This window comes from Eptesicus fuscus, chromosome 11, assembly GCF_027574615.1.
Source record: "Eptesicus fuscus isolate TK198812 chromosome 11, DD_ASM_mEF_20220401, whole genome shotgun sequence".
NCBI lineage: Eukaryota > Metazoa > Chordata > Mammalia > Chiroptera > Vespertilionidae > Eptesicus > Eptesicus fuscus.
In genome coordinates this window covers 64,668,069-64,695,775 of record NC_072483.1, presented here as the reverse complement: position 1 = coordinate 64,695,775, position 27,707 = coordinate 64,668,069, and the positions used below count along the sequence as shown (strand labels likewise).

Genomic DNA, 27,707 nt, shown 5'->3' with positions numbered 1-27,707 from the left:
CCTCCATTTCTTTCATTTGTGACCTGTTTCTTTGTCTCCGCATTTTGGCTGCTTCCCTGAGTTGATAGAGTGGCTTTGTGTGCTAGGTGTCCTATAGGGCCCAGTGGCTCAGCCTCCCCAGTTACCTGAGGTGGACACTCTTGGTGTACCCCTTTGTGGGCTGTGTACACAGTCTTGTTGTAGTTAAGCCTTGATTATTGTTGGTATCACTGGGAGGAATTGACCTCCAGGTCAATTGGCTGTGAGGATCAGCTGTGTCTACGCTGGGAGAACTTCTGTGCTGAAGACACCCTTATGAGACAAGACTTGCAAAAGCCTCTGCGCTCAGCTTGGATGGGGCGGAGTCTCGGGGCATAGCAGACAGCATTGGCTTCCTGTCAGCCCTGCCGTATTAGACCCCTAGGTCTCAGTGTCCCGTGGTAATCGCTGCACATACCTCTGAGGGAAAGCCGCCCTCGAGTTTTGCCCGCTGCCAGACAGTCCAGTTTCTCCCCAAATGAGTCTGGGGCCCCAGAGTCTCGCCTCGAACTGGAGTTCAGTGCAGTCAGGAGCTTTTGTCTCCCTCCTGCTTGAGAAAGCCAGCTGCGTACTCAGTTGCCCGCCCTCTCCTCGCCCGTGCCTCCGGACCTCTGCCTTTACTTCCGTGGGCTATGTTTATTTTAATTGGTTCTGTAATCTTAAGAAAATCTTATGATTCAGTGGATTTTAGATATCTGACAGAAGGTGAGAGAAGGATATTTTGAGATAGGACTTTTTCTGTGCTTCCCCTCCTCCTTCATTTCATGTGCTATGATCTCAGGTCAAGTCTGAGTTCTGATGAGGTGGTCCTCAAGTTCAGACATTTAATTCTGACCTAGTCTCACATCCCAGCTCACTGTGAGATGTTTTGCTCTCACATTGATGTTCCTCTCTTCTTCTCCCTCTCCCTCCCTCTCTCTGTAAAAATCAATAAAAACATTAAAAACTTTTCTCCCTTAAAAATTACCCTCCATGGATTTTATTATAGGAGAGGCATTTTGTTATTGGATGAAGGTATTAAAAGCATGAGCTGTCTCTTAGTGGAACAGAGGCATCGGAGGGAATGATGCCTGAACAGAGCACCCAGGGGTGAAGGAAGCCTAGGCCAGGGTGAGCATGCAGGGACTGGGGGTGAGATAGAGGAGTCACAGAGGCAAGCTTAGTCCATGTGATTTGTCCAAAACTGTTTCCCAGTCCATTTTGAGGATAGCAAGGCTAAGGTTCATCTGGTATTTATAGGATGACCGTGCAGAGTATCAACATGTTGACACATTTCTATCATGGTTGGTAAATAGGAAAATAGCTGTTTCCTGGCTCCTCGCTACAAGCTCCCAGTCCTTGCCAAGTCTGGGTCCATTCTGACTGCCTTAGCAGATATGTCAGATTTTGAATAACACTCAAAAAATAATTAAGAATGCTGCAGGAATTAGCTATTATTCTATATTATGTATTTAGACATTTAAAATCACTGAGTTAAACCATTTGCTACCAATTCACACTTTCTGAGTGTCTGCTATGTGTAAACATCCTGATGAGGTCTACATGCTGGGCCAGACAGCACACAGGAGAGGCCCATGTGCCCTCTCAAGGACTCACTGCATCCCACAAAATCCCAGGTGTTTGCATGTGTCATTCTCTTGTTTCCCCACAGTGAAGAGAAACAGGAAGAGGGAACACAAAAAATGATACTGTGAAAGCCCAGACAAGGTCGTCCCTCCACTCTCCGGGGACCTGGTAGGGCTCTGGTCCAGCAGAGCCACTTAGCAGGAAGCTGGGAAGCAGGTGCCATGAAGTTTTCCCCTCTGGAGGTCTGGAGGTCCAGAGCCACTTCAGTGGAAGCATAAAACTGTCAAGGGAGTTAACCCACAAGAGAGGCCAGTGGGACCGATTTCTCAGGGTCTGGTGATGACTGAGGCTTTCTGTGTGTGTGTGTGTGTGTGTGTGTGTGTGTGTGTGTGTGTGTGTGTGTGTGTGTGTCGGGGAGAGGGGAGGTGGATGGCTGTGTGGCAGAGTCTACAGGATGGGGACGCCTGACATGGCAGCAGAAATGGGCCAGCATGACTCAGTTATTGCTCCCTCCTACCTGAACTCTGTTTTTCCTAAAGTGCCCAGCTCTCCTTGGATGAGCTCTACAAAATGTACTCAGTTCAGAAGGTCATAAAATGAAGGTAATAGGTGGAAAGAATGAAAAAAGAGGCAAAGGGGAAAAAACACACCATTGATGTTCTTTCAATGTTTTTCCTTGCTATTAGCCCTTTAAAAGCTTGTTTTACTCCACCTCCGTGTCTCTTAGAGAGCTGGTGCTCCTTGTTGAATGGAGGCCCTTACTCTAGGGACTGGCAGGCATCAGCTTTCAACTTACCTCATTATGGAGATGAGAAAATTGGCCTTTCCTCTGATCTTGCTATGAACACATTTTAATGTTGTTCATTTTAATATGTGGAAGTTGAAACAAGTAGAACTCTCTGGGTTCCTGCTCTCCATCTGCGGGTTGGGGTGGGCCAATAGGGATATGGGCTCTAATAGAAGCTGGCCATATAGGGAACCCCTCTGACTTCAGGTCACCTACATGCTGAAGGTCAAGGAGGTCCAGAGTTTTCAGCAGCCCTTGCCCCTCCTCTGTACACTGAGCTCTCCATGCCCATCCCTGGGCCACCAGTACCCATTCGAATGGACCTGGATATAAAATTCCAGGCTCAAGTTCAAACTGTTAAAGAACCACTTTTGGGATGTAGGCATTTTGAAGGTTAATTTATCAAAGAATCTGAGGGTTGAAAAAAATGCTGGAGATTATCTAACCAGAGGTCATCAAATTGGGCCAAATCCAGCTTGACCCCCATTTTTGGGAAATCAAGTTTTGTTGAAATACAACATCCACTTATTTATAAATGTTTTTGTGCTATAAAGTAGCAACAATGGCAGAATTGAGCAGTTGTGACAGAGATCATGTGGCCATAAGGCCAAAAATATTTACTAATTTACTCCTTTTCATACAGAGTTTGACAAATTTAAAACAACCAAACCCTGTTCACCTCCGCTACATGTGAGCAATTTTTATTTATTTTTAAATCTTTATTGTTGAAAGTATTACATATATTCCTTTTTCCCCCATTAACCCTCTCCAGCCTGTCCCCACCCCCTGCCCCAGGCCTTCACCACCCTATTGTCTGTGTCCATGGGTTATGCATATATGCATACAAAGCATGTGACCAATTTTTGAACAGCAGCTGTGATGGAGAGCCACTTCCTATTGCTCACTTCCTAACTCACTAGCTGTTTTAAGATTCCTTTTTTTTTAAAGTATATTTTTTATTGATTTTCAAAGAGGAAGAGAGAGGGAGAGAAAGATAGGAACATAAATGATGAGAATCTATGATCTACTGCCTCCTGCACGCCTCACACTAGGGACCAAATCAGCAACCTGGGCATGTGCCCTGACCAGGAATTGAACCACGACCTCCTGGCTCATAGGTCAGTGCTCAACCACTGAGCCATAATGGCCGGGCAGAAGGTTCCTTTTTATGTTAAGCTACATTAGCTTTCTTGGTTTTCTTTTTGCTGTCAGTGTCTTGGAAGACTAAAAAGGAAGATAATTCCAAAGAGCTCATCATTTCTAATGGTAGAATTACAAAGACTTTTACAGAAAAGAGAGTTGGTGAGAAGGAAAGCAACTTTAGAAGTTTGCAAACCATATGATATAGCTATTTGCCTATTTTCTACCCACTTGGAAAGTCTACTCTTGAAAATTTGGGGGGTGAATCATACCAGCCTTTGGAAGTGGAAGCAACCACAAGCCAACATTCCCTTTCCAGCCCTTTGAAGGGGGTCCCATCATGGCTGTGATCCACATATACGGAGAGTGTGAAATAATAAAAGAGAAATAATTATGCAAGGGAAGAAAAGTGTCTGAGATTTTGTTAATTTCAGGTTTTCACTCACATACTGTTCCCTTTACTATTGCTGTGTTGCAAATCACCCCCAAACTTAGTGGCTTAAAATAATCATTTAATTTTGCTTGTGATTTAGTGGGTTGGGGACTCAGGAAAGGCTCAGCTGGGCAGTTCTGGTTTGATGCTTCTCATAGGGACAGTCAGATGTCAGACAGGCCGGACATGCTAGATGGCACAGTTACATGGCCGACTACTGATATTGCCTGACAGCCGGGCTCTCAGCTGGCACCTCCACTGGCCTCTCCAGCTTGGCAGCTTCAGCTTAATTGGGCTACTCACATGGCAGCTCGGAGCTCCAAGTACTAGTGTTCCAGAACACGGTGAAGGTGTTCTCTATTGATTGCAGAAGTCATAAGCCCACCAGGTCTGGGGTTGAGGGGGGCATGTAGTCCACATTTCTTTCTTTCTTTCTTTCTTTCTTTCTTTCTTTCTTTCTTCTTTCTTTCTTTCTTTCTTTCTTTCTTTCGTTCTTTCTTTCTTTCTTTCTCTTTCTCTTTCTTTCTTTCTTTCTTTCTTTCTTTCTTTCTTTCTTTCTTTCTTTCTTTCTTTTTAAGATTTTCAATTGATTTTTAGAGAAAGAGGATGGAAGAGGGAGAGGGTGAGATACCAGTAAAGGAGATCAACCTGCAATCAGGTTGTGCCCTGATTGAGAATTAAACCAGCAAACCAACTGAGCCACACCAGCCAGGACTGTAGTCCACCTTTCAAGGGCAGGAGTGACAAAGTCACGTGTAGAAGAGCAGGTGGGATGGAAGGTATTGTTGTGGCCATCTTTGGAAAACGCAACCTACCACAAGTATTTTCCTGGAATGCCATTCCATGCTTCTTCAGGAGCTGTGCCACATCCAGAATATGACCCATGAGGGAGAAGCTTTATTCTTTTTTTTTCCTTTAAAAATTATTTATTTACTAGAGGCCCAGTGCACAAAATTTGATTTCAAGTTTTTTGGGTATATACCCAGAAGAGGGATTGCTGGGTCATTATGGTAGCTCTATTCTTTTTTTTTTGAGGAGTCACCAGACTGTTTTCCATAGTGGTTGTACCAGTTTACATTCCCAGCATCTTGAATGAGAGCTGAGGGAGGAGCTTTTAAAAAGAGGTTTTCTCCACTTTCTGTTCCTTAGCCCTCTCTTCTCAATTGCTTCTGGCCCTCCATGAATAATAACAAGGGTACGAATGAACTCTCTGAGGCACCCTGGATTGATTTGGTTTTGGATATTGAGGGCAGTGCCATTTGGTTCCATTGTGCTTTGATGCTAAAGTCATGGTTTTACACAACCATTTTCTCCATTGCATGATGCTTAACAGCTTTGTTTTTCTGATGTTATATCAGGGTTGGATGACAATAGAAGTTATCTGTTTTGTTCGTCTATTTATATTTCTCTTTCTCACTTATTCTTGAAATACTGTGAAAACTTTCCTATGTAAACTACCTTTGGATCCCCAGTGCCTAAAATGTAGCCTGGCACATATTGGCAGTCAGTCAATCTTTGGTGAATGACAATGACGGGCAGAAATAAGTGTTCTAGCAGTAGTTTTAAAGAGTGTCATACAATGTCCTAGCCTGTTTGGCTCAGTGGCTAGAGCATCAGCCTACGGACTGAAGGGTCCTGGGTTCAGTTCTGGTCAAGGGCACATGCCTGGGTTGTGGGCTTGATCCCCAGTAGGGGGCATGCAGGAGGCAGCCGATCAATGTTTCCCTCTCATCATTGATGTTTCTATCTCCCTCTCCCTCTCCCTTCTTCTCTGAAATCAATAAAAATATGCTTAAAACACACACACACACACACACACACACACACACACACACGAGTCTCATACATGTTCCAGAAGTAGTTTTAAGGAGTGTCCTGAAAGCAGAGAGGAGAGGGCATTTTCTGGTTTGATAATCTTGACACTTTATCAGGTAATTGCTTCCTGGAACTGTCATATGGAAGGAATTGATGATTGGCTCTTATGTGCTCTGTGACATGGTCTAAGATAAACAGTCTCCTGACAGAATCTAAATACACACCAGTCCTCCTGCCAACAATCATCCATTACTAGTTGCCACCAGAATTCTTTCTCTCTTTTTGAAATGGTCTAAAATCCACCTCAGCTCTCCTGCTGTAAGGCACAGAGCATCCTTCACAACCTCACTGTGTATTCACGGCCCCATCTTCCCTCACCCACTGCCCCTTCCCCACAGCTCAAAGACAGGTTTCAGATTGCTGCCTCTCAGTAGTTGTAGGGCAGGGATTTTTTTTTCATCCCACAAATACATTTCCATCAGGGGAATGCCACCTGAATTCCTAAATCTGGGCTGCTTCTGGAACTTCTACAGTCTGCTATGGAACCCCATCTTCTCCATTTTCTCTTAGCCACATTTGTCCCTGGGGTATTTACCCTTGCTCTAGTAGACCACAAAGTGTAGACACCCTCTTGTTGTCTTTGGCTAGGTCCTGCCAGGAGCCCTGGAAAGAGGCCCCTGCTGCTTAAGGTGGGATCTGTAGATGGCAGCATTGGCCTCACCTCAGAGCTTATTAGAACTGGAGACTCTGAGACCTCCGGCAGCAGAATCTGCAGTTGAACTCAATCCCCAGCCAATGAGCATAGAAGTGTGAGAAGCACTGGTGTAAAATACATATTGGTGTTGTCTTTGACAGGTGCAAAAGTGCTATTGAGACTCCTGTACCTGTGAGTCACAGCCCAGGATCATCTGGTTTACCAAGTATAGCAGGCAGTTGGGTTTTGGAAGCCTGAGGATCATCCTCCAACAAAGAGAAGCAGATGCTGGCAGCTGGGAGGAAAGGCATGCAACTATGATAAACGGAGAGATCAGAGGGAGTGTGGGCAAAGCATAGATTCCTCCTGCCATACTTCTCAGAGGAGCAGACTGGATCTAATTTGATCTCTCCTGATTTTACCCATGATTGCTCATGTTAACCTCCTCTGAGAGGAAGTGAAACACTTAAAACACCCTCTTCACTAGCAGCCAGCTTACCAGCCTTAAAACAATTGTGACCAGGTTGAAGAAACAGGGAGAGACAACGTTAGCAAAGCTAATTTCTTTCTCAAAAAGTAAGTAGTCTGTTGCTAAAAATGTTTACTAAGTTGGTGAAGTGTGAATGTGCATAGGTACTTAATTGTGTTCTAGAAAATGGTGAATGTAAGTTTTGAGGAAGTAAATGTTCCCTGCTCTTCTTTTGTGGGGATCTCCCCAAATTGCAAAAATAAGTTTCAATAATAATGTACTTGATTTTTTTTTAAATTAGATTTATTGAGGTATAATTTACATACTGAAAAAATTACCCTTTGAAGCATATAGTTGTCTGAGTTTTAACAAATGTTTATAGTTGTACAGTCATCACCGCAACCAAGACAGAACAATTCCATCAAAACAAAAAGTTCCCTTCCACCCCTTAGTGCCTTTCTCTTCCCCACGCCTAACTCTTGACAACCACTGGTCTGATTTCTGTCTCTATAGTTTCGCCTTTCCAGAATATCATATAAATGAAATTACTCACTTGGCATTTTTCATGTCTGGTTTCTTTCACTTGGCATAATGCTTTTGAGATTTACCCATATTATGCAAGACAGTGGGTATTACTACAGCGTAACCATTCCTTTTTGTTGCTGAGTGAATGTTTATCCATTCACCAAACATTGGGATGATTTCCACTTTTGGGCTATTATGCATATTGCTGCCGTGAATATTTGTGTACAAGTTTTTGTGTGGATATGTTTTCATTCTCTTGGGCATATATCTTAGAATGAAATTGCTAGGTCATATAGTAACTTTCTTAAAAAATTTTTCTTTAATTAAAATCTACTTACACCTATATTTTACTTTTGAGATATAAAAATAAGCAAGTGCTTCAATTCAAAGTGAGAAAAGATTGTCAGTGGAAATTCAGAAGAGGAAAAATATAATAAGCAAATAAATACATGAAAATTAAACACTACAGCACTCTATAAGTTTTTTTGTTTTTTTTTTTTAAGTGGGAATTAAATAGCAATAGGACATAGACAGAGATTTTATTTGTGTTGAAACTTTATCTGTGTTGAGGGTTCTGGGTTGAGAGTTTTTTGGGCATTCTCATGCTCTGTTGGTTGGAATATATTTGAAATAAATTTTTGGGAGGGCCTTTGGCAACATGAGTCAAAAACCTTTTAAGGAGTACACAATCTGACTCAGTAATTTTACATTAGACAGCTATCTTAGGGAAATAACTATGTTCTCTAATATTTAGGAGACTCGATGAGAATTTTCAATATGGAAAAACCCAGAAACAATGTAAATGCCCCACAATAGGGGGTTGGATGAGTAATTTAATGTCTGTCCTTATAACAGATTACTCTGAAACAATTAATAACTTTGTGAAAGTGTATTTATCTTGAAAAAGAAGGGTGGTTGTGATGTATTTTTAAATAGGAAATTATAAACAGTATGTACATTTTTAAATAAAAATAACTACATGAGTCATTTAGGATGCATTTAGTTACAAGTAATAAAACACTCAATTTAAACTGACTTCAAAAAGCAAATTTTTTGGTTCATATAACTAAGAGCTCCAGAAGTAAGACAGATATTGGTTTTAATTTAATTTAGCAGTTCAGAATGTTCTTTAACTGAATTTCTTTTTATATCTCTTTTTGCCTTCTGCACCATCTGCTTTCACCTGAAAGTGATTTTTCTTGTCATGGCAAGATGGCCACCAATAGTTCCCAGAGCCGTTTTGTTCAAACCCAGAGGAATATCTCTCCCCCAGCCTTCAGCAGTAATCCTAGGCTTCCCTCTGATTGGATCATCTTGATCATGTGTTTTTCTGGGCAACAAGGGAAATGCTTTGTATTGCCTGGGTTAGGTCTGGGTTAGGTGCTGGTCCTTAAAATAAACATTGTGCCAAGGTCATACGATTATTGAAATTTTGTTTAGTCAAATCAGGAACTAGTCAGAGCTGGGGATAAGGTTAATCCCTATAAAGTTGCACGAATGTTCCACACTAGTGTGGGGTGGAATGGATGTTGAGAGCTCATCCTAAGATTCACCTCACCACAGAAAAAAGGCTAGAAGGATGTTCAACAAAGTGCCAGCTGTAGTTATTTTCAGGTGATGGAATTATAGGGAATTTTACATGTTCTTTGTTATGTTTGTCTGCATTTTACATTTTGACAACAAACATGCAACTTCAAAAAGAAACAAAGGCTATAAATATGAGGAAAACCTGGTGTGTAACATTTATAATTAGTAGCTTGAGGGATTTAAAGCAGACATGTTGGTCAACAGGAACTATGAGTTTTCAGAATGATACCAACTGTGCTTTGCAGAATCTTCTAACTTCCTTTCTCTTGTTTCTGTTATGAAACTGTGGTCATTTCCATAGGAGTAGTCTGAGATCTTTTTTTTTTTTTTTTTTTTTTAGTCTGAGATCTTTTAATGTCAGTTTGGCTTCAAACCACTGGTTGCAATGGCTTGAATGTTCCCCTTATGTTAGGGTGGGGAAACCTCTTTGCTTTCTCTAGAGACATTTTTTCCTTGTCACCTTTAAATGCCATCAAGTGGGTCCCAACCCCAGAAGGGTACAGAGAGCATGCCTGTCTTTGTAGAGGGATACTGTGCACAGAAGGGGAGGAGCTGGCCCCCGGGTTCTTCCGCTTCCTTCTTGGAGAGAAGACGCTAAGTGTTCTTTCAGGAAGTGACTGGCCCTGAGGTCCAGCAGCTCTCTAGGTGAATCACCCTGTGACACTAGCTGCAGGCACCACTGAAGGGGCCCCAGGTCTGAAGGCTCAGGATCCTGGGAGAATGTGAAATGAGGCATGTCCCTTGATTCACTTCTACTACCTGCTGGGCATTGGGAGTTCTTCCCGGGATTTACAAAGAAACTCCTGCTGCTCTTACACAAACTTTCTTCTGGGAAAGAGAACTCTTTTTTTTTTCCATTGGCAGGAAAGATCTCCATTGGGAAAGTAAGGTAAGGATTTTTCATGTCAGTCTAGATATCTCATTTCTCACTTTTATTTCTGTGTAAAACTGGTTCTCAGTGTAACAGTTTCGGAAACTTGATTTCATCTGATGGTGCCCTTCTGGAATTATTCTATTGTGATGGTTAAGCAATAAACTGGCATGGATACACTTACCAAAAAGATCAGAATGCTCCAGTGTGGTCAGGGCACTCTGTCTCCATAGGAAAATATGTGGGAGAGGAAATGAGGCCAGAAGGTGGACACTGGATGGTCTTAAGGTAATATCATTCACACCCCACCAGAATGTAACCTTCACTCAAGTATGGACTTTTTTTGTCTTGTTCGATGTATCCACAGCATACAGAACAGTTGGAGTCACTCAACACATATGTGATGAATGAATGAATGAATGAATGGAAGGCCGGCTCACTGGATGAATGAATTGTTACTATTTTCTATAGTCATTGTCCTCTGCGAAGTTCTCCCTAACTTTTCTAGGAATATTAGATTCCCTCCTTTGGGTTTTCATGGTACTTTGAATTAAAGCACTTTAATTATAGTATTGAAACTATTTGCTTACATACCTACCTTCCCTAAATGACTGTGAGCTCCACAAATGTAGGGATTCTGCCTTATTTTTCACTTAACTAACTGGAGACACTTCACAGTACTCTGACACATAGTAGATATTCATTGAATAAAATAATACTGTGGCAACCTCCTAAATATCTCTCAGCTAATGGGATCTACTTGTTCAGTGGATCAGGATACTCCACTCAACAGGACCTGTTTTCTCTGCAATGTTGGTGATACATTATTAACTTACTACTCATTGCTTCCAAGTGAACAAGCATCCTTTTATTTTCAACTGTCATTTCAATATCTCTCTGTTGAACCTACAAATACACTGAAACGTTTCCATGGATTACATTTCCAGGATCAAATTAGTCACTTCCTGATGTTATACAATGAAGCACCGTACTTAATCTCATCAGCAAACCATCTCCACGTCTAAAGGTAGGATGCATTGTTTCTAGGAGGGCCACCTTGACATAACACACCTCTCCTATGCTATGTGATTTCCTACAGCTCTGGTCACAAAAAACTGAAGTCTCCAGCCTGGTCCCCACTCTGGCTCATCTCTGTTATCACCTGTGGTCCTCTGTCTGGAGGTCGCACTTCCTTTAATAGGTGCACTTGCCTTATAAGCAGGTGTTATTTCCTTGGGGGCCAAGATATGTATGGCACCACCCTGAAAACTCTGAAAGAGCAAATGGACCCCCATCCTGTATCATCCAGAAATAATATTTGATATTTTAAGACTAGAAATTTAGGAAGTCAAGTGGTAAACACACATTTAAGATCAGGACAGACTGAGAGTCTGAAACAAGGTAAATCTTCAAGTTATATAAAATTGGTGATAACCAGGGACTAGTGATGTGAGCCTCTTTCTTTGTCAGAGTTTGCTGTAGCCAAAAATTCTATAGTCTCTGCTGTTTTGTGTGGCCTGACCTAATGGACATGAGTGTTTTGAGTGGCCAAGGAGGTGGTGAAAAGGAATTCTATTGGAAGGTTCTTTGTGTGCTGGAGCAAGTCTCACTAGATCAGAGTGATACTGCCATGCATTTGTTGGGCACACACCACTGTGGTTTATATGTTTCCTCCTGATTAAGGCCCACCCTCACCTCGCAGGAGGCCTTGCACCCTGCACTTGTGTTGTTGTCAGACTCATCCAGTTGTGTCCTACACTGAGAATCCCTGTGATGACTTCTCATTTGTTCTTTAATGGGGTAGTTTCTCCATAATTCTATATCCCGATGGCGTCGAAAACCTCTTAGTTATTTGGGTAAATCCCAACATTGGCCAGTATCTTGATCTAGCTAACTGTCCCCTTCAAACATGTGTTTGCTTAAATTAGAAAAGTCTTTGTCTGTTTTCCATCTTTAGGTGTTATCTGCAAGTTTCCATGAATAGATTTGCCCTCATTTCCTCCCCACAGTACCAGCCTTTGTTATTTATTTATTTATTTATTTATTTATTTATTTACTAGAGGCCTGGTGCACGAATTCGTGCATGGGTGGGGTCCCTCAGCCTGGCTGGTGATTGAGGCCTATGAGGGGGCCGGCAGGCCGGAGGGGAGGGGCCACAGGAGGTTGGCTGGCTGCCCTCCCCCCACATCGGGGCCCAGGGAGAGGGGCCATGGGAAGTTGGCTGTGGGAGTGCACTGACCACCAGGGGGCAGCTCTTGCATTGAGCATATGCCCCCTGGTGGTCAGTGTGCATCATCACGACTGGTCGACTGGTCATTCTGATCATAACGGTTGCTTAGGCTTTTATATATATAGATTTACTTACTTATTTGCAGTGTGGTTTTCTAGAGGGCATCTTTACCCTCCTCTGTCATTTTCAAGCAGCCTTACTAAACTATTTGGTGTCCTTGCTTCTTCCAGGAAGCTTCTGCTAGCTCCATATCTGTACTGCCTGGGACTTATCTCAACCTTGCCGTTCTGGTTTTCCATGCAAGAAAAGAAACAACACTTTCCCCAGATCCTCTTCTTGGAAAAAGAACTCACCTTTCTCTAACCAAAGATTTGTGGTTTGTATACATTTTCTCCAATTCACAATATATAAAATTGATCTATGTTTTTGCCATCTCTCTCATAAACTATACCTGTGTTCATTCCTCTCCCACTTCCAAATCAATAAAGTAAATTTTTTGAGAACAGAGGCCATATATCATTCATCTTTGTTAGGCCCAGCATTTAGAACAGTGCCTAACATATGTGGGTGGGTGCACAATATGCTTATTAAATGAAAGAATGAGTGAGTGAATGTATAAATGAAGCAATAAGGATATGGGCATGCATTTTAAAACCCTGATTAAAGAGTTTTGGATACTCAAAAGTGGTTTAATGATAATTTAGCTAGGGTTTTCAAAGTTAATAATTTTCTTTGTCATCAATACTTAGAAAGTGAGGTCTTTTGAAAAAATACAAAATAGAGTTACAAATAATGTTTGCAAAAAATAACATTAGTGACAATAATATATTTTCTATTTGGGAATAAGTCCATAAAATAAAAAGATAAATATAATGGTCATATTTACTGATAATCACAAAGATGAATATTGAAGCAGCCATTTTCTCTATAAATATTCAAAATTCTATATTCATTATATATAACAAATATAAATGATACTGAAATTAACCAAGAACTTTAATAACTTGGCAGAGTGGACTTTGCTATGAAAAAATACAATTCCATCCAAATGGGAATAGAGAATTTGCTGTGATAGGTGGGCTTATATCTCTGCCAAAGGACCTTTATACATAGGTTCTGGCAATAGAGAGAAAACATATATATAATTAAGTAAAAGTTCAAGTTTATAATCAATAATCAATTATATGCTAAGTAGAAGTTCTCAGAGCAGGCCAAAGGTTAAGGCACTCCATGAATTTCCACTTTCAATCATAAGATTTATTTAAAATCATACAGTTTTCAGGTCTCAAAAGTTGACTTTGCAGGACATGTATAATCTGAATGATGCAAAGATACCTAATAAAGAAAGGGGTATTTTAAAAAATATATTGTTTTAAATGCTTTCAGAGAGGAAGGGAGAGAGAGAGAAAGATAGAAACATCAATGATAAGAATCATTGATCGGTTGCCTCCTGCACGCTCCCTACTGGGGATTGAACCTGCAACTGGGGCATGTGCCCTGACAGGGAATCAAATCTGTGACCTCCTGGTTTGTAGGTTGATGCTCAACCACTGAGCCACTCCAGCTGGGCAACACAGGGGTATTTAACCAAGCAATGTATAGTATATATAGATTTCAAAACTAAAGGAGTTCTTTTTCATTAGTGAAACAAATCACAGCGTATAAAAGGGTTAGTAAGAATAGCTATCATTAAATTGCACCTTAATTTGGGAAATAGAATTAAACTGATAGAAGTTTACAATAATCCTCAATGCTGAGTCAGAGAGAAAAAAACCAAAGTACTTCCTGGAATCTGTGATTTCTGCTTTGCCAAGATTGTACTGATGATGAAGCATTTGGTTTATGGCTGAAGCCAGGTGCAGTCTGTGAGACAGAGAGGGTATGTCTTGTTGTTTAGGATGGGGCAACTGTCTTAACTGTGCAATGAAAGAAAACCATTGCTCCAGAATAGAGGATTGCCTACTAGCAAAACACAAAATTCGCCTTAATCGGTTTGGCTCAGTGAATAGAGCATCGGCCTTCGGACTCAAGGGTCCCAGGTTCAATTCTGGTCAAGGGCATGTACCTTGGTTGTGGGCACATCCCCAGTAGCGGGTGTGCAGGAGGCAGCTTATCGATGTTTCTCTCTCATCGATGTTTCTAACTCTCTCTCCCTCTCCCTTCCTCTCTGTAAAAATTCAATAAAATATATTTTAAAAAAAACACACAAAAAACCCCCAGAAAACTCACCATTTGGCTGCTAGGTATTATTTTGTAAGCTTTAATAATGTTAAAGTCATATGCAGGTAAAATAACTTTGCACTAGCTTAATAATTGCAGTCATGCAACATTAAAATAGCTAGAGAACAAAATAGAAATAGAGGCATGGATGCATGGATCAGACTGACAGCTGTCAGAGCGGGGGAGGGGAGACTGGATGAAAGAAGGTGAAGGGATTAGTCAAAGAACATATAGGCATAACCAATAGACACAGACAACAGTATGGTGATGGCTAGAGGGAAGAGGATTAGGGGCTGGATAGGGGTAGGCAAAGGGGAGAAAATGGGGACATATGTAATAGTGTCAACAATTAAAAGAAAACCTGGAAAAAAAATAGCTTCAGCACATTTCAAAAGTAAATGCTACAAGACGAGCCCTTGTTAGAGAAAAACCAATCGACCAAAGACAAAAATACCTCTCAGATTCTGGGGAATAGGACTGGCAATGAATCATTTTCTCAGCAGCAGAATGGCTGTTTGTTCTTTGTGGTTTACAGATATCAGATTGACCTTTGGCATTCTGGAGAGATAGGGAGGAAGAGAAAATCCATCTGTTTACTACCTGCTAGGTAACTGTCAGAGGATTCAGGAATGTGTAAGCTCCATGACATCAAAGACTTGGTGTGTGTGGATTACTGTGTGTCTCCAGTTCTTAGATTCATGCTGGGGCACAGAGGTAGTTGGAAATTACAAAATGTCTATCTCTGCCACTTCTGTTCCTTGGATAATCCCATGCCAATGCAGCGAGCTCCATCCCAGTAGAATTGAATGACTGTTTTATTCTAATCAATGTGCCATAATTTCATATAAATTCATTGTTTAAGTTTCTATGGTTCAGAAAAAATGTTATGTTACATATGACACCATTATAGTTAGTGAGTATGGACCAGTCTCTTCCTGAAATCCTGGGATGGCTCCTGTGCCTGATTTCTACCTGCAGTTAGGACAGTGAAGAGCGTCATGAATTTGTGCCCGCTTTCTTTACACAGATCTCCTTGTTACTGCAATCAGTTGGGTCAGACACATGTATCATGCTCTAACTCATAAAATGAAAAAAGCTTTGTCACTATTCTAATGAGCTACCTTCTTTCCAATACGGTGTTCTTAAATATTTATTCATATTGAGGTTGGTTTGTGAATTTGTATCACCCCGCCCAGGACCATGAGCAGCCTGCTGTTTTAAAATCTCAAGGTGTTCAGTGAAGGTGCGTGTGTACATTGTTTTTTAACATGTGTTTTAGAGAACTGAGTAGTTTAGAAAAGGGCAAGCTTTTGTTAAAGCAAAATAGTGGGTCTTTCGATTCAGGAATCCTATGCGTACTTAGAAGACTGTCTGTAGATCAAAATTTTGTTCACAAAAAATTGGAAGACAAAGCTGGAGGATTTCCCTTTTATAAAAAAAAAAAAAAAAAAAGGCAGGTTAACACTCAAAAAGTCAACTGCCTGGGAAAGCACTCATTAGGAAAACGTGTAACTTTTCTGTCTTCAGAAGTCACGGGATATACCTACAGAGGCTGTGTAACCTCACCCAGCTCTCTGCATCTCCTCTGAGAGCCTCTTACAGATGCTTAACAATCAGGCTAATACTTAGAAAGTGCTTGTTCTTGTGGTCAAATGCCTGTGCTCAGGAAGTACCGGTTCCTCCCTCCCTTCCTTCCCCCTCTGAGGAGAAAAACAGAGGAGATCCCAGAGGCTTCCCCTACTGAAGTGGTTTTTTTTTAAATAACAAAGTACAGTGCCAATTAGACCAAAGGAAAAGCCACATTTAAAGAGAAGGGGGCATGTTTATTGTGGGAGAGAAGGTCTGGTCTTTCAGAGAGGGTTTAAGAGCCATTTTGGACATGTCCACTTGTCCTCATTCACCTCTGCCAGAAGCCACTGAGCACTTGAAATCATTTATGAAGTTTGTTCTCAGCTCATGAGTTCTTCCCATTGGGGGCAAGTCAGACACTGGCCCTGATGGTAGTAGTCACTGCCTGACCGACTGTGAGCATCCCGGAGGGGAAGGTCCTTCTTCCTCTCAGAGATCAGAGATCTTTCCTTCTTCAGAAATTCCCAGGTGTAGGTATTGGGTGGATTCTAATAGGACCCATTTGAAGCCATTCTCAGATATAAGGAATAAGCGGGTAGCTGGCAACTGCTTTTCCCTGCTGTATCAGGATGCTAGGGCTGCCATAACAAAATGCCCTAGGCGGGTAGCTTAAACAAGAGAAAAGTAGAGGCTGGAAGTCCAAGTTCAAGGTGCTGACAGGGTTGGTTTCTCTGAGGCCACTCTCTTTGGCTTGCTTGTAGGTGATCTTTCTCTTGCTACCTCTTTATATGGTCTTTTCTCTGTGCACACACATCTCTTGGGGGTCTCTCTCTATATATCCTTATGTCCTCTTCTCACAAGACACAAGGGCACTGGTCAGATTGGATTCCCAACCCCCCGCCCCCACCTCCCATGGCTTCATTTTACCTTAATCACATCTTTGAAGACGCTATCTCCAAATCCAGTCACATTTGGAAATTCTGGGATTAGAGCTTCAAAATATGGATTTGGTGGGGACACAAATCCAGATCATAACACATTTTCTCTCTCTCTTTTAAAAGAATTTGATTCACACTATTTAATATGGTAGGTACTTTTGGGGAAAAACTCAACAGACAACAATAACGAAATGTCATCTCAGAAATCAGAAGAGCTAGGTTTGAAGCCAGACTTCACCATCACCCAGCAACTCCCTGAGAAGTATGGAGAGCCCTTCACAACCTTTAAATATTGGCCTTCACTGACGTGGGGGCACCTGGCCCAGAGCTGTAGAGAGTGGGCCCTGGGGTTGGACTGCTTAGTCCAAATTCTAGTATCACTGTCATGAACTAATTAACTCTGGCCAAGCTACTTCCTTTCTCTATCAGTGTTTTCTGAAAAAATGTGAATAATGATAGTGCCTACTTTATAGGCTTGGTGTTCATATTAAAGAAGTCAGTCCCCACTAGAGCCACCTCAGTGAACAATCAATACATGTTATCTACCAATATATTTTGTCTGCCACCATTAGGTCCAGTGTCATAATCTCTTTTCATATGCTCCCTTCCAGGTGCCCCACTCAGGTTAGCACACATCCAATACTCTCTTGACTTTCTTCTGAAGTGGGGGCTTTGTGAACCCTCAGATGCAGGAGAAGCGGGAAATTCTCCGAGCTCAGTGACCAGATCTCATGATGAGGTCAAGGGGGCAGTTACTCCTCCAGGAAAGGGATCTGCCTTACTCGGCCTGAACTGCCTGACCAGAGGGGCACAGGATGGAGAGGAAGCATGGAGCCCCCACAAATTCATCAGCAAAGCCAATGCCACTAGCACCATCTTTGCATACAGACATGAGGATAAACCAAGACCAATCAAAGGAGAAAATCAAAGATTACATATTTGGAGTTTGCTATACCAAGGGAGGCAGCCATCATCACTTAGGTTTTGATGGAGACTGCAGGTCAGACAAAGGAGTGGGAAAGCTTTCTAGTGGGAAAATGGAAGGATCCAGGTTTTCCCTGACTGGCAGCTGTGGTCCTGGGGAAGTTCTAGTTCTAGGCAGCCAACTAGAAGTGGGTGTCCTATGTGATTGGTTAGGGGTACATATTCGGCTTTCTCTGGTTAGTCCTAAATTGGAAGCCGGGACAAAAATTAAGGACAAGACTCAGTCCTGCCCTTTGCACACATCAGCTTCGTTTTGTTTTGTTTTTTTTGTTTTGTTTTGTTTTTGCAGACAGTGGTGGTGGCTGGTTCTGATTTGTAAGGGCAGTTGTGGTTATAGTGTATTCTTTGCTGAAATCTCTTAGCACCAGGGTTTTATTTAAAAGCTGAAGCCAAAGTAACATTTTGGGCTAGAAGGAAACAGGTATTCCCCATTTTAGAATTTCAGAAGAAGAAAAAGGCTTTTAGAACTGTCCTTAAGTGGAGATAATATGAATAGATGAGGGCTTATTATTTGAGTTTGGTTGCCATGAGCTCTTGATATGCAAATATACCTCTGAAAAGGCATTTACATTTGGAGACTGAGAGATTCTTTTTGGCTGCATGATCCTGAATACATTACTGATCTTTCTGAGGTCTCATAAAGAAAGGAAAGGCAATGATACTAGCCCTCATTGATTTTATAGATTTGCAGCCCTCCTGGAGATTTCATGTGTACAAAAGTATTCTGAGCCACCCACTATGCTAGCAATGCCTTCATTGTGCAAATCTGTCATTGGCCCAGCTGCCTGCTCTGCAGACCTCTTATCAAATGCCACTAGGCAAGCAAGGGTGGGCATCTCATGTTGGCTCTTAACCTATGGCATCTGCTACTCCCAATTTTAATCATACAGGGCCTACAAAATAAATTTTAAACCTTGGATTGGTATCAAAGCCCCCAGTCTATCCTTAGTCTTCTAAACAAGCCATCACTCCACCCAAACCAATCTATTCATTGTCCCCTGAACATACCGGGTACGGTCCCATCTTGGCTCCCATGGCTTTCTGTTGCCTGGAATCTGTACCTCTCCTCTTCCCTCCCCAACTCACCCTTGACCCTGCTTTGCTTTAGTTTTCATTCTTGAAAGGTCAATGCAAGTCTCACTTTCTCCAAGGAGCTTTCTCTCGCTGCTTCAGTGATCTCTCTATTTCTAAACAACCTTCCCATAGCACACCTAGCTTCCTCATGCTTTTGGTAAATGAGTAATAATACACATGATGTTTCTGGTTATTATCTAATTACATTGTATTCTGCATCTTCACTGGACAGGAAGCTTCTGTATGTTAGCAATGGTGTTTTATCACCTTTAAAAATATATTTTTATTGATTTCAAAGAGGAAGGGAGAGGGAGAGAGAGATAGAAACATCAATGACGAGAGAGTATCATTGATTGGCAGCCTCCTGCATGCCCCCCACTGGGTATAGTGCCCAAAACCTGGGCACATGCCCTGACCAGCAATAAAATCATGGCTATCTTGTTCATAGATCGATGCTCAACCACTGAGCCACACTGGCCGGGCAGTGTTTTCCCACTTTTAACCTTACTATTGAGGATTATATGTTGTGTGTTTCATGGCTCAATGAAGATTGGTTGAGTGAAATGATGAACAAGGTGCCACATTGATTAGTGTGTTAAACATATTGGAAAACCAGAGAAAGTAGTTCTTGCTTGGTCTCAATAAATAGTTGCTTGAAAGCACTTCAGATCAGGAGGGAGAGCGGTTGGTAGTTTCATCTTTATTGTAGCTGCAGCTGCAGTAATTCATGGGGGAAGGAACAGCTTTTAGAATTTTATTCTAAAGGAAGCACAATGACAGTCACTCATGCTCAGTATAGAGTTTCAAGTCTTAGAACACAGATAGGCCAAGCCTGGCTCATTGCTATCGGAGAGGTGTTGTCAAATAAACTAGACAGGTGTGTGTGGGGGGGGTGGGGGAGGAGGGGGAGCAGATGAGCCCCACCAGGTGCAGGGAAGTCATTTCAAGCAAGAATCCAGCTGGGATGCTATAGCTGATGACAGATTCTGGGCAGCATGGTGTGTGGGGAGCAAGACTGAATAAGGAGGAATATAGCCCATCAGCTGGGCCAATCCCGCAACACTGAGCCCAGGAGTGGGTGTTGTTGGGAGGCCCAAGGAGACAAGGAGGCCTCCACCATTGTAGAGCCTGCCAGCAGTGACCACCCTAAGTTGGGGCTCAGACGCTGGGTTTCAGGTCCTGACAGGGGGCCTGGCAGGATGAGGTAGATCCTGTCCTAGAGAGCTCAGGGTTCTATTTATGGCTCCAGCATGGGAATAAGATACTATATCTGGGATAGAGGTGGAGACAATCTTGTTCTCAAGAGTAAGGTAAAAACCCATATACTCCAGATCCAAGTTTAGAGTTGGCCTCTGAGGATGTGAGTGAGGATGACTGTAGATATAAAGAGAAAGGATGTGGAGCTTGATGATGCTGTATGGCTGTGATGTAAGGAACCGAGGACCAGAAAAGTGTGGTGATTTCAATGTCCAGTCACATTTCTTGTTAGCAGTTGTTCTAGGCTTAGAGCCCAGTTCATGTGATGCCCACAGGCCAACGGTAGAGTGCTTATTTCAGCTTACCAGGGTTTTCAGTGGGGTCCTCAGTTTCCAAGGTGGTGCCCTGAGGCAAGTTACAGGAGTGTGCTCTGGGAGTGAGCGATTAGGAGGAGGCATTCAATGTGCACAGATTGCACTTTTCTGTTTATTATTGAAGGATTCTTATGTAAGATTTTTTTATAAAATATTTTTATTCATTTCATAGAGAAAGGGAGAGGGAAAGAGAGATAGAAACATCAATGATGAGAGAGAATCCTTGATTGGCTGCCTCCTGCATCCACACTGGGGATTGAGCCCACAACCTGGAATATGGCCTGACTGGGAATCGAACCCTGACCTCCTGGTTCATAAGTCAAAGCTCAACCACTGAGCCATGCTGGCCGGACTGGTGTAAGATTTTGATTGAAAAATCCACAGCTAAAAAAAGCTTGATGGTGAGTTTGACAATGACAGTTACAATTTCTATCCCTCTCTGAAGAGCTGGACGGTAGAGAAAAATAGATGCCTGGAGCTCAACAGCATGACAATGTAAAAAAAATTAAAAAAAAATCCATCAGCCTAGGAAAAATTCTCCACAAAGGGTGACAATACAATAGGCAGAAAAAAATGTGTGCTTTCACCAAGGGATTTTGTAAGGAGCTATGACATTTTAGATTCTCAGGAAGTTGCAATAGTTGTTTCTCCATTGTGATATGACCTTTAGGAAATCAATAAAACTTATTGTACCTTTTTAGGGTCCATTTTATATACTTTGAACTCTAGAGGAAAGAATAAAACCATTTGAGCTAGGTCAAATAATATATGGGTGTGTTATGTTTTTAGAACACAAGGACAGAAAATGCAGAGCATCTCGGTGGAATCAGAAGTCAAGGTTCTTCTCTTTGTTGTGCAAGGGCTTTTCTGGCCTCTAAGGGGCTTTCTGGCCTCTATTATTACTCATTTACCAAAAGCATGAGGAAGCTAGGTGTGCTATGGGAGGGTTGTTTAGAAATAGAGGGATCACTAAGGCAGTGAGAGAAAGCTCCTTGGAGAAAGTGAGACTTGCATTGACCTTTCAAGAATGAAAACTAGAGCAAATATCTCTCCCTTTCTCTTTCTTCTACTCATCTACACTCCAAATGACTGGCAGGTCACTTATATGACATCACACTTGGATTACATTCTCTATGTGAAAATCCTTGGGTCAAATTTTTCAGAGACAGACATTAACTCAGCACAGTCTACAGAATGATTTTCTATAAGCGATATCTCTTCGTCAGGTCCAATTAAGTTTGATGGAGGAAGAGGTGATGTTATAGGTCATGAGGAAGCAGGCAGAAAGGCTATGGTAGGCTCCTATCCTTGGATGGGGTGCAGGTGTGGAGGCAACAGTTGATGTCTCTACAACAGACTTCCACAGAGACAACAAAGATACTGTACTTTGAAGGGTTCCCCAGGCTGTCACAAAGTGTACTATTCATTGCTGTGCATGTTTGAGAATATTTTAGAGGCTACCAGACGGCTTTTACCATTTTAGTAGTCACAGTCCATCAGAAACCCTGAGATACCAGCATTTTCCTAGATGTTCAGTCTTCCAGCTTCTTCACAATAGAAACAATATTCCTACAAATGGGGTCTAGTTGTCAAGTCAAATGACATTAACCAAAGAAGCCCTCAGGGAATGTATTCATTTGGCTTTACATTAGATATAAACTTCCTTGTAGTGGTTGAGTGAATGGGCTCTGGAGTTGTACCAAATGCAGATCCTGGCCCTACTAGGCCATAATCACACAGCCTGGAGCAGGTTAGTTAGCCTCTCCAAGTGCCCATATCCCCGTTTGTGAAAACTACATGGTGGAAAAGAAAATAACCTCTAGGGTTTGTGAGGAATATGCCCTGAGAACAATTTTGATCCCTAGAAATTATTCAGTAAATATTCCCCAGGATTGTCATCATTACTGTTAATCTCCCCTTTCATGTCTTATGGACTCAAATGAATTCAAGTCTCGACATCAATGACTTCCCTGCCTTCTTCACAGCTCTTGCCCTCACTTCTTCCCCAGATCTTTGCAAGTGCTAAGTGTTAACAAGGGCTTGTTAGTTAATCAATTGACTTCAGCAGTGTTGTGCTTTATGCTTTGAACTTAAATCATTCTTACAATCAAAGATGGGAAAGAGGATTCATAAGGAGTAGAACCTTGACCTGATTTTGCGCAATTTGATGAGTATAGAGAGCATGTCTTTCAAATCCTCCTTTTAGATGATTTGAATGTATTCCTCTCTCATGAAATAAAGAGAAGGCCCCTGATGATTTCTCCAGTTTATTGACCCATGTCAATAAGATCTAAAATTGTCATCCTCTATACTGAAAAACATGCAATCTGTCCCTTGAGACTGTGCACAAGATCAGAGAGCTGGAAAACCACAGGAAATGCTTTAAACTAGATTCACTCTTGTTCTTCTCTCCTGCAGGAGCCAAGTTGCCCTGATGATCATGAACTTGACTTCTGAGCACTGCAACATCTCAGATTGGCTGAGGCTCGAAGCAACAGTGAAGGCCTCTGTGTACGTGGTCACTTTCTCCTTTGCCACATTCATCACGATCATCATCATCGCAATAGTGTCACAGAATTCAAAACTTAGGAAAGAGGTCCGATACATCTTCCTTTGCCACCATCTGCTGTGCATCTCCTCCTACTGTGGCCTGGGAATGGTGTTCCAAGGGATGCGGGCCCTGATGGCCAACAGCCCCGTGCTGATGTGCTGGTTGGTGTTTGGGGCCCAGATAAGTTTTGGAGAAGGGATCCTCTTTACTCTGGCCTTGATGGCTGTCAACACTTACCTGGTCATATGTTGGCCATTGAAATCTCTGTCCTTTGTAGATTCAGTTAAGTATAGAATCCTGGCTGGGACTTGGATAATGATTATACTCAAGAATGTTTGCTTATTCGTCATAGAGGGCACCAACTCCACTTCAGTTGCTGTTTTAAAATTAGAGCCCCTTTGCCCAGTGATTTTCAATGGTACTCCTGCCAGAGCCATTGGCATGATTTTCTTTCTCCTTCCTCTAGCTATAATTCTTATAAGTTACTCTCTAATATATCAAGAAGGCAAACGTGCTGGCCATTTTAATAGGTCAAATATCAAAGCAAGAAAAACAGTCCTAATTCATTTTTTGCAGATCGCCTTACATGTAATACCAACTCTGATATTTATAGGTTTGGGAAAGATGTGTGGGATGTTTTTCTTTGCTTTAAATCTGGTGCTTTTTGGAGTCTTTTCATTTGGCCAGTGTTTTAATCCTTTGATCTATGGGCTGTGGAATACCGAGCTGCAAAGCAGATTATGTTATTGGATATGCTGTCAACTGGGGTATAGTAGTCACACAATGAACAGCAGAGGGCAAGTTTAAACAAAAACTCAGCCATTTGGGGTCAATAATCCTAGTCCTAGTGGACTATCAGCTAGGGTGAAGGACTTGCCTTTTACTTAACCTAAAATTGGTGCGTTGACTTGATATTGAAAATAATATTAGTAAGTCAAAAATTTCATCTGGCTTACAAACTTTGCTGCTGCATACACTGATCTGTCCTGAGTGAAATCATTATAAGTCTTTAATTTTAAACCCAGATCAACATTTTGGCAGCATGCCTTCTTGTGTTGCAAGTAGTTGAGCAACTTTTGAGAATTCTCCTGTTTTTAGAGACTGAGAAATAGTCCATAGTTGATATGAAGGGAGGAAGTTTGGCTGTTCCCCTTATTAGGGATAAGTTATAACAGAGCAGCAACAAAATAACAGTGACTTTAAAAAGTGAGAGATTATTACTTTTTCTTATGTAAAAGAAATCTGGAGGTACACAATCCAGACCTATGTGGCAAACTGTTCTCAGGGCATATTCTCTTTTCCTTTGGCATGATCTGCATACTACCTAATGACCCCAGATGGCTGGTAGTGCTATCATCACACTCTTACTCCAGCCAACAGGAAAGAGCAAGGGGCAAAGAAGGGTCAGTACTCTTCTTCTGAAGACACTTTCTAGGAGTTACAGAAAACATTTTTCCTTACATGTAACTGCCCAAAATTTAGTCATATGGCTATGGGAAGGTCATATGGCTTTAAGGGAGAGTGGGGAGAAATTTTAGCTCAGTAGTAGTGCCTTCAACTACCCAGTTAAAAATTAGAGTTCTTAATACTAAGAAAGAAAGAAAGAATGGATATCAGGAAGCAAAACTATCTCAGGGGTCATTTTCTCAATAAAATAAAGTATAAAGGAATACAATGAATGCATTAATGATTGTCACAAAAATATATTCTGCCTTACAACATGATATACAAATACAGTGTTAACTGTTCAGGATTCCAGGAAACTTTAATTGTGTCATGTCAATAGCTCTCAAAGAGAATGGCATCAATAAAGAGAACACTGAACTGGTTTAAATAGAATTAACACGTTATTTAAATCTAAGAAAGTTTGAGACAGCAATATGCCATAAATTCTTTCAGATAAGTTTATATATGACATTTCTTTACATGAGACATCCATCTGTGAATCAGTCAAGATTCATTTCTAGAAACAGGAGTTACCACTTTAGGTATTTAAATATAAAGGAGCTAATACAGGAATTAGATGCTTACAGAGTCACTGGGCGGGTTGAAGGAGTGGAAGTCAGGGCCACCATTCATTGATGTCAAGAGTCATTTACTGCAGCTGTGATCTGGAGGTCAAGCAGCTGCTTCCACCATGGCCCCTGCTGCCTCATGCCACTCATAGCTCTGTGATTTTGTTTGCCAAAATAAACAGCAACAGGAAGACATTCTATCCTCCAGTTCCTACATGATTGCCTCTAAATTGGTGGAACATACCTGGCATCCAGACTCTAAGAGCAAAGTAGTTTGGGAAATGTAGTTACTTCAAAAGGAGTGTGACGTGAGGATTGAATGAGATCCATCATTACAATATTTAGCTTTATTTACAGGTAACAACAACCACCACAATAACTATGATGGCAACAAAGAAAATTGATACCATGTATTGGGCAACTATTATGCTCCCAACACAATGTAAGCCATTTTATATACACTATGCCAAAACCTCACAACAATTTTATATGCAGGTATTGCTATTCCTGACTTAGAGATGAGAAATGCTGAGGCTTAGAAAAGCCTTGCAGGAGTTTAGAAGGCCAAGACCTTCCCTTTAAGACAGGACTTGGCCCAGGGTGATCATTTCATCATTACTAAGAGCTGAACTGATTGCTGGGGAAATTTGAGCCTTGCTTCTTCACTTTGCTTTGGGTGCAGACACCTGGCTTGTGGAAGAGTCTTTTCTCACCTTTTGCTTTGACTACATTCTCCCACCCTTAGTATCCGCCCCCCTATTTATTTTTTATTTATTTATTTATTTATTTATTTATTTATTTATTTATTTAAAAAAGCTATTCTTTTAATTTTTATTTAATTTATTGGGGTGACATTGGTTAATAAAATTGCATAGGTTTCATGTGTACAATTCTCTAATATGTTATCTGTATATTGTATTATGTGTTCACTGCCCAAAGTCAAGTCTCCTTCTGTCACCATTTACCCCCTCCCCCCTTTACTCTTTTTTATCTCCCCTCACCTCCCTTTCCCTCTGGTAATCAGCATACTGTTGTCTGTGTCTATGAGTTTTTGTGTTGTTTTTTCTTTGCTTAATCCCTTCACTTTTTTCACCCAGTCCCTCAACTCCCCTCCCCTCTGACAACTGTCAATATGTTTTCTGTATCTATGAATCTGTTTCTATTTTGTTCATTAGATTCCACATACTAGTATAAGTGAGATCACATGGTACTTGTTTTTCTCTGGCTGACTTATTTCACTTAGCATAATGCTCTCCAGGTCCATCCATGCTGTCGCAAAAATTAAGATTTCCTTCATTTTTACTGCCAAGTAGTAGTCTATTGTGTAAATGTACCACAGCTTTTTTATCCACTCAGTTACTGAGGGGCACTTGAGCTGCTTCCAAATCTTGGCTATTGTAAGTAACACTGCAATGAACATAGGGGTGAAGACCCCTGTTGTATTTAGATTCTAGTGGCTTCTGTGTCATGTGTAAACTCCACTTTGACTTCAGATTCTTCTTGTCTTCTCTGTTCAGTCTAAGGCTTCCCTCTTCCTCCAACCTCAACTCTGAGAAATCAAAATATCACCTACTCTTTCCCGATATGCAAGTCTTCTCCAGGGTGGGCACCAGGGCTTATTACCTTTGTCTCCCTGGTAGACATCAGGCCCTTGACAAAAGATGAAAAGGACTCATTGGTCCATAAGACATGCCTTTCTACAAACCCCCTCTTCCTAAAACTCAAGCTGTTTGTTGTTGTTGTTTTGTTAATCTTCACCCGAGGATATTTTTCCATTGATTTTTAGAGAGAGTGGAAGGGAGAGGGAGAGACAGAGAAACATCGATGTGAGAAAGAGACATTGATTGGTTGCCTTCCAACCAGGGTGAGGAAACTTGCAACCAAGGTGCATGCCCTTGACCAGAATCGAACCCAGGGCCCTTCAGTCCGTGGGCCGATGCTCTATCCACTAAGCCAAACCAGGTAGGGCTGCCTCTTTGTTTTTGTTGAAATTTTAAGCAATCTGAGATTGGGAGAAAATCTCAAAAAGTTACCAAGCTTAACTCAGTTAAAATTGTGTAGATCTAATATACACAATTTAATTTATCCTTAAAACATTCTTTTATCCTTAAAACTTAAGCTCTGTTTTCTAATATCAAAAGGTAACTTCTACTGATAACATTGAGTATCAGAATGGTAGTTTTTCTTTTCAAAAGCAAATTATTAATTTAAAACAATTTTAAAAATTGAGACTGTGTAGTATAAAATGCAAAAGGTTCAAAATTATATTTACTGAAAAGTAAGTCTTTCTCCTCCCCATTTTCCCAGGTCTCCAGTTCTCTCTTTTTTAAAAATAAGTTTTTATTGATTTTTAAGAGAGAGGAAGTGGGAGATAGAAACATCGATGAGAAACATCAACATCTATGGGCTCTGTCTCTTACATGCACCCTGCTGGAGATGGAGCATGAAACCCAGGCATGTGCCCTGATTTGGAATTAAAGCAGTGACCTTTTGGTCTCTGGTTAATATTCATCTACTGAGACACACTGGCTGGGCTCCAGTTATCTTTTGACAGTCAACAACTGTTACTGGTTTTCTGTGTTTTCCTCAAGTAATTATCTCAAACTAGTAAGAATGATCTATAAACTATTGAGACTTTCTCATTTGTGAG

At 41.4% G+C, this 27,707-nt stretch overlaps 1 protein-coding gene across 5 annotated transcripts; it reads left to right on the top strand.

Moving 5' to 3' along the window:
- Positions 1-6,680: 6,680 nt before the first annotated feature.
- On the top strand, positions 6,681-25,061 carry LOC103289381 (rhodopsin-like). 5 transcript variants are annotated; one of them, XM_054723327.1, is made up of 4 exons: positions 6,681-7,029; positions 10,853-10,932; positions 12,366-12,511; positions 22,910-25,061. In XM_054723327.1, the coding sequence occupies exon 4, from the start codon at positions 22,926-22,928 to the stop codon at positions 23,847-23,849; it is 924 nt and encodes a 307-aa protein (XP_054579302.1). In that variant the 5' UTR covers positions 6,681-7,029; positions 10,853-10,932; positions 12,366-12,511; positions 22,910-22,925; the 3' UTR covers positions 23,850-25,061. The 5 variants fall into 5 exon arrangements, 4 of the variants coding, with proteins under 4 accessions (XP_054579302.1, XP_054579305.1, XP_054579303.1 ...); XM_054723328.1 differs by lacking the exon at positions 6,681-7,029 and adding an exon at positions 9,674-9,923; XM_054723329.1 differs by lacking the exon at positions 6,681-7,029 and adding an exon at positions 10,159-10,193.
- The last annotated feature ends 2,646 nt before the right edge of the window (positions 25,062-27,707 follow it).